This window comes from Fukomys damarensis, unplaced genomic scaffold (assembly GCF_012274545.1).
Source record: "Fukomys damarensis isolate Sample0158 unplaced genomic scaffold, DMR_v1.0_HiC HiC_scaffold_23, whole genome shotgun sequence".
In the NCBI taxonomy this organism is placed as follows: domain Eukaryota; kingdom Metazoa; phylum Chordata; class Mammalia; order Rodentia; family Bathyergidae; genus Fukomys; species Fukomys damarensis.
Window position 1 is genome coordinate 58,343,046 of NW_022900935.1, and position 9,371 is coordinate 58,352,416.

Sequence of the window (9,371 nt, forward strand, 5' to 3'; positions counted from 1 at the left end):
ACTCTCTTCCCGGCCTGGTGGCCTGGCAGAAGTTTGGGCAGAAACCGACTTGAGTCTCCGAGGCCGGATAGGGCTCCCGGCGCCCCTGCTCCTGGCCTCTGCCTGCAGGGTGGGAGCGGCTCCAAGACCTCGGCCGGGCCCCTTCTGGGGGCTGCGGGGTAGGGGAGGCGGCGTGGGTGACTTCCCCCTTGAGCGCAGCAGCGGACCCTCAGCCGCTTATGTTCTTTCTGGGAAGGAAGGTGACCTCAAATCAGCCGCCTCTCACACCACGTCCTGCCTAAGTCCACACCCACCCACCCCCGTGCTGACAGCCAACCTTCTCTTTGTCCTCTGCTTGCGCTGAGGCTGCTCAACCCCCTAACCTGCCCATACTTGTAGGCCTGGAAATGTTGGGTTCTTGGCTTCTTGTCCAGTCTCCCCTCAACCTTGGCCTTCTCTCTGGGAGTGTCCGCACCCCAGCCACCCTTCCAGATCGAGCTGCAGTCTCCGGGCCCATCTCGGGTGTGGCTGACCACCCCGATCCACTGGATCAGATTCAGGGAGCTGGGCAACCCAGGAAGGGGCCCATTTGTTCAGAGCTGTGTACCCAGCATGGGACTTTGGCCCCAGCAGCCTCTGCCTGCTCAAGGCATTGACCTTTTCATTTCCCTGTCTGGGGCAGCGGGGCCTCCTATAGGTTGAGCCTGGGAGTCATCTGCTGGCCTCTGCCCTTTTCAGGTCTTCCTCCTTCAGGGTCCAGGGATCCCAAGCGGGTAGGTTGTACACTGCCCACGTGCCCGTGCCAGTGCCCAGGAGTCTAATAATAACCCCTAGTGCCCTGGCTGCCTCCAGGCCCAAGCGCTTGGTGCCTGCTCTTCCGGGAGGAGGAATTGGACCCTTCCGGCTCTTGGTGGGCTCGGCCAACTCTTTCCCCTTCTGTGTCCACCCCTCCCTTTTCCAGACCCCGCAGGAGGAAGACAGTGTTCCTTGAGAATGGGCTGCCTGGGGACAGCCCCAGGGATCTTCCGCTCCCAAAGAATGCATGAAAAGAGGCGGATGTGATTTCAGAGACAGCTGTGTTCTGGGGTGGGTGCCCCAAACCTTCCTCCTAGGACTCAACCATATTTTCCTCCTCGCTACTGGAGGAAATCTAAATCCCAAGCTGGATGCAGAAGACCCCTAAGTCAGGGAGGGACAATAAGGGCTCCCTCTCCCTTTCCCCTCTGACCCCCCGAACACAGCACCTGTCCTGCCAGCAGCTGTGGCTGGAGGGATTTGAGCCTGCCCCACCACCCCCACCCCAGGGACAGGTGGCAGCTAAGCCAGCAGGACCCACTCACAGCTCTGCCACCCCCCACAGGGTCCTGGCCTTGACACCCTTTTTGCTGGACTCCAGAGGGCCCCCTTCCTAAGCCGTTGGTCCTATCCTGCCTCTCCCTGCCCCCCAGTCCTGCTAGATTCCCCCCCCAGTCCTGCTAGATGGAAGCAGCACACCAAATGGAAGGTGGGACGGAAATCTGGCTTTGGGGGTTACTGAAGGCCACTCCTATTTTGGCAAGTTCCCCTCCTGTCTGACCACCAGTCTCCTTTCCTCCTGAACCCCTGTCCTGGCCACTGTCAGACAGCAGGTCATTTCACAGCATGGATTGGGCACCTTCTATCAGCTCAGTACTCAGTCCCCAAACCCAGCCCTGGGTGACCGTGAGAACAAGGCAGCAGGCCTTTGGGAGCAGCCTGTGGGCGCAGTGCTACAGCAGCAACTGAGGAGTTGAGATGGTGACTTTGCCGTCACCTAGACAGGTTGGGCTCCGTTCTGTGACTGTGTGGTACCATGAGCAGTTGTCTTAACCTCCGAGATTTGTTTCTGCCCTCTGCAGGTGTTAAATAAGATATGACACAGAACATGCTCGGTATGGAGGGTTCCACAGCACATTGTAGGCTGCTGTGATACAAATCATTAGATGGTTAGACTTGAAGTGACGTGACGGGCACAACACCCAGAGGGGTAAGGAGGAAAGAGAGCTGCAGACCTTGGTCGAGGGAGTCTCGGGGTGGGGGGGATGCAGAAGGGGCTTCCGCTCATGCCCTAAATGTCCAAACAAACAATGCGGTCTTGTGTGTCAGCATCCGTGCATGCAGGTGTGTCAAAGACCAAGTGAAGATGGGAACAGGCAGGGGCACATCTCAGGAAGGCTGGGGAGTGGCTGCCTTATGCAAGGGGTCTAGAAGGCAATGGGGGATCTTAGAAGAACAAGGGGCGAACTGGAAGACCATGAGCAAGTTTTCTGTTCCAGGACCTCCCTGAGGAAGTAGGGACCTCCCTTACTGTGGGGTCTTTGGGGACAGTGGAAGCCTCCAGTTCCTCCCATAGCTGATCCTCCATCCCTCCTCAAAGTGAACCTGAGCCTGAGTTCTCAGGAAGGTTCCTTGGCCTGCCTGCACCCGCAGCTTCCTCTGGAGGTTGCCCTGGGACCAGCTGAGGCCGAGAGACTAAGAGGAGCGGGGCAAGTGTCAGGGCAAGGGGAAGGGAGTCCACACCTCCTGAGCCTGCTCACCTCTGACAAGCCAGAAGGGTTGGACTCAGAGGGGTCTGCTTGGGAAGGAAAAGACCCCAGCTGGCCAGGTGTTCTTTGGGCAGTGCTGGGGACGGCAGAAAAAGGACCAGGCACGAAATCAGTTTCCTCCTTCCCCAGGCTTTGGTGTCAAGGTTCAGCCCACCCCAGAGGGGAAAACCAGATGCAATGAGCTCATGCCAGGGGTGTGTGTGTGTGTATGTGTGTGTGTGTGTGTGTGTGTGTGTGTGTGTGTGTGTGTGTGTTTCCTGTTCCGCCTTTCCTTGCCCTGAGTCAGGAGTCCTTCTCTGAGACAAGTATTAGGAGACAGAAGGGAATGTTTTAATTTTTGGATTTAGGCAAGGTTCTCTGTGCCTCTTTGAGTACTTTGTTCATAGTTTCCCCAGAGAGACTCAAGTGTGCGTCCTCAGGCTAGAGGAGGGAACAGTCTGAGGAGGAGAGATGGGATTGCAGGGGCCTACCCTGCACCCTGAGGGAGAAGAACTGTGGTCAGATGAGGGAGCCCCTTTCATCCTGTCTGGCTCTGAGTCACAGTCACCCGACAGTCACGCTCAGCCTGGAGCTGGGTTAGCCTTCCTTCCATTTGGCTGGAGGGGACTCCCTGGGTGCACCTGCTCCCCACCCACCTCACCCGGAGGTTAGCTCACCTCTCTGATTGTCTCCTGAGGACCAGAATGCTGGGCAGTGCTCACACCCCACCCCACCCCCAGGGTCCTGAGCTGTCTCCCCACACTGAGTTTCCCCTTACAGAACAACAAACCAGAAATGACTGAAGGTGGCGTGGATGAGGGCAGAGGCGGAGGCTTCGGGGAGGTGCTGGTGGCACAGTGGGAGACCCTGGGTGGTGTGGGAGGCGGTCCTTGCTAAGCACTGTCCATTGGAGCAAGAGGGTGTGTGAGCAGAACTCCGCTTCCTCATCCAGCCCCCCTTCTGGTCCCCAGGGCTGCCAGTGCACTTGGGGACTGGGGTGTTAATTAGGAGCAGAAAAATAATTGCCCGTTAGAGAACAGCAGGTTACACCAAGTTGGCTGGTTGTTTGGGCTCCCCTCTCCCTTTCCTCCCTTCCCTCCTCCTAATCCCTTTTCCTGCTCTCTGCCCCATCCCACCTACCAGACACCCCCTGCTTCCTGCTGCAGTCCTTGTCCTCAGTGGGCAGGGCAGGATTCCGGAGGTGAGCTGCCTACAGAAGACCTCAGATTTGGGTTTCCCAGGCACCCTCACTCCTTCCTGTGCTGGGTGCATTATCGGTGGCCTATTTGAGGCTGGCTGCCCAGCTTGGGGAGGTCCCCACCCCAGCCCAGCCCACAGAATCATCCCGGCAGGCGATGATGCTGGCAGGAGATCAGGAGGCAGAGGGAGTCTGAGGTAGGATGTTAGCCACAGGTACTCAGCAGGGGGTGGCCGCGGAGAATCTGACACCGCCCCAACCTACATCTCCCCTCCACTACTTCTGGGGGCTCTTTCCTTCTGGGTGGGAACACAGGATGGATTCCTGGTGTTTCCTGTTTTGGAGAGATCAGTGGGACTAGCCTGGGGACAGTGAAGTGAAGGGTCGCTAGAGGAGGTGTGGGTGTTAGCTGGACTGCATGAGAGGCCCACCTGGTGTTCCATTACTTTTTTTTTTAGTACCAGGGATTGAACTCGGGTCCTTGCACTTGCAAGGCAGGCAGCTGAACCACTGAGCTAAATTGCCAGCCCCCATTACTTTTTATAAGCTATTAGGAATAACTTACAGCGACATGCACAATCTGAAGTGTGCATCCCAATGAATTTGTAAGTGTTATGTGAGGCCACCATCCCATCAAAGCATACCCAAGGTAGCTGCTATTCACACCTCTACTGCTATAGTAGAGCATCTCTGATCTTATACTTTATATAAGTTAAACATGCAGTCTGCTGGTTTGCTACCCTCATCACTCTGCCAGGATATCCATCTACCTCATTATGTAGAGCTGCTGTTCCTTTTTCATGGCCACATGGTATTCCACTCGCTGACAGTAAACATAGTATGTATCTTGTCGGTGAACTTCTAGAGTATTTCGGTAGTTGGTAGTTGCTGCTGTGGACTTTTGTGTGTGGATCTTTTTGGAGACAAGCCCTCCTTTCTGTAGAGATGTTGGATCATAGCGTGAGTATTGCCAAGTAGTCTGCCAATTACTAAAGGGTGCCTGGATGTTAGTAGTGGGGTCCAAGGGCCTGTGGTAGCCAGGACAGAGCGTGGCATTTGCATCCACCAAGGTGCAGTATGTCTGGGACTTTGCTGAGCAAATCGGTTTGAAGAAAATGTAAGCTTCTGGGGAAAGATAGAGCTGTGTCAACATGATTCTGGTGCTTCTGGGGCTCGAGTAGGACACCAATCACTTGGGTTGGCTGGAGTCCTGAGGCTGGAGTTCAGACCAGGTCTTGAGGCTCTACCCGGCTGGGCAGCTCCTGGGAGCAATCAGTGAGGTTGGAGGATGTGGCAGTTAAAGGTCAAGTTGCAGCCTGGCGATCTTCACTGAGGGAAGTGACCTTGAGCCCCCACCCACCCTGGCCCCCTTCACCTTGGCCTGGGGTCCCTGCAACAGACTGGTCTTCCTAATGAGTAGTCCAGGAAGGGGCAGTGCAACCCCTGCCTCCTCAGCGCTACTGCCCATCTTTCTAGCTGCCTGGAGGCGAATGGTGAGTTCCCAGTGGCACCTCTGACACACCCACCCCAGGTGGAAGTGAAAGCCACGTTCTGTGTCGGACCCGTGTGGCCCATCTGGGCTGCCTCTAGGCTGTGCTGTCCTCACCGCTTCCGCCATTTGTCCCTGAGACTGAGAAGCTTATCCGTCCAGGGAGCCATCAGAGCAGCCCAACTCAGGGGTCAGTGGCCTGCCTGAGTCTGCACAGGGCTGGAGAGGGGCCAGTGGCTTCTGCCAGCATCCCCACCCCTGTGCTCTGTCCCCCAGAAGTTGGCCACAGACCTCAGGTGGCAGCCCCTGGCTTCTGCTTCAGGTTGGCTCTATGTGTCCCCCTGTACATGGCTTGTCCCCTGTCAGACCTTCTGGGCCTGCAGTTTTCCCACCTGCTGACACAGACTGTCCACACTGGAGTGTGGGGTCTGTGGACAGGGAACCGCTCAGGCCCATGGGAAACAGAGTAGGCCATCCACTCAGGAGCCTGACTCAGAGCCAGGTTCAGCCCTGGCTGGCGGCCACCAATCCTGGGGCCATCTGGTGTCCATCTGGCTGCATCAAGAGATTGGAGGATGTGGCAGGCAGGTGGGGGGTGGGGACCCAGGCCTCCTGGCACATAGCTGCTGCACTTGCAGGCAAACCTGAGGTGCTAGGTGGGTCTGAAAAGGCAGCTCCTGCCCCCATTGGCTCCTGGGTCAGCTGTCATCCTGCTCTTTGCAGGATGTAGTGGAAGGGGTACATGGGTTGCACATCTTGGCTTCCCCATCTCCTTCCTAGCCCCCTCGCTCACCCGCTCAGAAGGGAGCTGGCTTCTCCTGACTCTGGATGGGCACCTAGAATGGGCACATTAGATTCTGCCATAGAGTGGCAGCAGCCCTGCCAGCTGTCCCACTAGGTGCCTGAGGCATCCCGCCCAAGCTCCGCCTCCTCCCAGAGACCCTAGGGTGCTCTGGTCCGTGTGGACATCTTATCTACCTCCTTTGGCAGCCCATGGGGTGTGAAAAATATAATAAATGTTTGCATTTTTTTAAAGTTTATTTCAGTAAGAGACACATTGACATTAGTCCCCCTCAAAATCTACCCCCTCTCTTAGAACACACTTATCCCATCTTTTTGCCACTTTCGGAAGCAGATCCGGAAGTCCTCTTTCATGATTGTCTTTAGTTGCACTGTCCTGACTGCCTGGATGTCCTGAGTCAATTCAAAACGTTTACCTTTCATGATCATTTTGACTTGGGGGAAGAGCCAGAATTTTCACGGTGCCAGACCCAGTGAATAAATAAATGAGAACACACTGTAATGTCGTAAGCCTGCCTTTTCGTTGGATGGCACTTGGCAATAGAGTCACCGTATTTTTTTCTCACAGCTGGTAAAGACGTACCAAAGAGAACATCCAGAGCTGCTTCTGAAAAAGGAAAGATGGAATGAGGGGAAGTATTTGGGGGGGGATTTGTGGCAATGTGTCTGTTACTGTAATAATTGCTTTTAAATGTAAACATTCTCTGCTTTTTTTTTTTTTTTTTTTTTTTTTTTTTTTTTTTTTTTTTTTTGGTACAGGAATTGAACTCCAGACCTTGCATTTGTGAGGCAGGCACCAAAACCACTGAGCTAAATCCCCGGACCCCTCTCTGTGTATTTTGATGACCCCTTAGGGTTTGAGGCTTGTAGCCCTCCAATGAGCAGATCCTGTCTCCTTTGCTGAGGGCTCAGAGCTTTACCTTGGGTGGGGCCTGCTCTTTACCTTCATCCAGGTATGGAAGCCGGAATCCTGAGCTGTCCTTTCTTGCTCCTCCCTGCCTCTTCTGCCCTTCTCCATCACCCCACTTGCGATATTCACAGAACAAACAGGAGCACTAATCAGAGAGGAGGGACAAGGGCAGACAGAACCACGGGGTGGCTGGCAGTCACAGAGCTCTGCCCTCTGCGCCCAGGCTGGGCCCTCCCAGACTCCTGACTGCTGGGAAGAGGGCTCACCCCAGCCTCTCTCTTCCAGTCACTGCTGCTCCTGGGGCTGCTGGCTGCCATCTGCCTGGGCCTGAACCTCGCCTTCCTGATCACTTACCTGGTGTGCACCTGCTGTTGCCGGCGGGACCATGCAGTGCAGACCAAGCAGCGCAGCTCCTGCTGCATCACCTGGACGGCAGCAGCGGCTGGGCTCATCTGCTGGTGAGTGTCCCTTTCCACGGCTGGGGATAGCCTTGGCAGACCCAGGAGCAAGAGAGTCCCCTGCTTGGGCCTGAGCAGTCTGTGTCTCGCCCATGGTTAGCCCATGGCCTCGATACCCATTTCAGCAAGACCCAGCGTCTCCTCAGCTATGTGGCCATGTTCCCCTGACCCAGTCCTACCACCTAAATGCTGAGCGAGCTTGTTCCCAGGATGATCTTTTTCTGCCCACGCACTGGGAATCAGTCCCACCTCCCACTACCCACTGCGCTATGTAGGCCGTGCCTGGCAGCCACGCAGGATCCTCTCGGAGCTGCCTGAGCAGTATTTCTAAACAGTGCACCCTTTACACACTGTGTCCCCTTCCGCTCCCACCTACCAGCCCCCCGGGGCCGTTATGGTCAAAAGAAAGTCTCATGTCCACACCTGCATCGTTGCTGTATGTTTCCTTTTTATATATATCTACAGAGGCTTTTCCCAAAGCCTAAGGTAGTATCTGGGAGTGTAGTTGAGTGGTCAAGTGTTCTCCTAGCATGTGCAAAACCCTAGGTTCAAGCCCCAACACTGAACAATGCACAATTTGGGGGACCGGACATGGTGGTACATACCTGTGATCCCAGCACTCGAGAAGCTGAGGCAGGAAGATCACCGGCCTGGGCTACATATTGAGATCAAGCCTGGCCTGGGCTGTGTACTACAACCCTATCTCAAAAAAGAAAAAAAAAAAACAAGACATGCAAAGCCTTGGGATCCCCCTGAGATGCTCCTGGAGTGTGGCCCCACTTGGAGATGAGTCCCTCAGTAATTAGCCTCAGATCTGGATCCTGGGAACAAGGACCCTATGTTCCAGTCTGCAGGTGGCTGCAGTGCTCGTTTCTTCTCTGGTAGAACATGTCCAGGATTGCATCTTGCTGCAGCATGGGGCTCACTGAAGCCAGAAGATGGGGAAGCCCCGGAGCCCCGAGCTTATGGCTGGGGCTGTGGAGATGCGCAGCTGGGGCTGAAATACACCCTGAAGAGATCTAGGCCAGGTTGGGAGCTCAAAGACCAGTGTGATTCCTGGTTGAGAAGAGATGATCATACAGGGTGAGCAGGGAGTGGCAGGACCCCACTGGCTACACAGTGGACCCCTAGATCAGCTACGGGAACTCAGGGTGAAAAGGAAAAACACCACCACCACAATGAATTGTGGAAGATGGGAGTTGCTAGAATGCGAATGGAGTTAAGTCCCCATAAGCCTATTGTACATTGAAAATATTGTACTATTGTTAGAAATTGCATTTAATATACCTAATCCACCAAACAGCCTAGTTTAGCCCAGCCTACCCCTCACCCATTGGTACTGAGAATCGAACCTGGGGCTTTCACACAAAGCTACATCCCCAGCCCTTCCCCCTCTTTTTCTTTTCAAGATCAGGTCTCGCTATGTAGTTCAGGGTGGCTTTGAACTCACTATGAATCCCAGGCTGGCCTCAAACTCGGGGCAGTCCTCTTGTCTTAGACTCCTAAGGACTGGGATTATAGGCATGCGCCACCATGCCCAGCTCCCATTTTTATTTATTTATTTGTTTTATTTATCTTTTTACAAGTAGGAAAAATTTATTGAGAGAAAGATAGCTTCTAAAAGAAACAGAAGGGGGATCCGAAAATGAGCTGCCTGCTGACCCACCTTCTCAAAGTTGTTTTATGGGAGAAGCCACAAGGTGAAGCAAGTTCAAAGTGGGGACAAAACTATAGTCAACTAGTAAGATTGCACATACAGTCGCTTAAGTAATGTTGATCCAATGAGAATTTAAAAGGTGGAAAGAACTTTGATCAACCAATAAGATTACGATAAGTATAGTCACCTAGGTAACATTGATTAAATGGTATCCAGTGGGGAAGCTAGTCATGCAGCAAGTGATTTTTAGTCAGGAATCTTTCCTGGAAGGGGTGGGTAAGATCTTAGTCTCCTACCCAGGTGATTGATACTTTTTTTTTTTTTTTTTTTTTTTTT

General features: G+C 54.1%; 1 protein-coding gene across 1 annotated transcript in view; it reads left to right on the forward strand.

Moving 5' to 3' along the window:
• Ttyh2 (tweety family member 2) overlaps positions 1-9,371 on the forward strand; it is a 37,372-nt gene that overhangs the window by 435 nt on the left and 27,566 nt on the right. Inside the window, exon 2 of the mRNA XM_010630712.2 lies at positions 7,206-7,378. Within this exon, the coding sequence (XP_010629014.1) occupies positions 7,206-7,378 (173 nt within the window). The remainder of the gene's footprint in view (positions 1-7,205; positions 7,379-9,371) is intronic.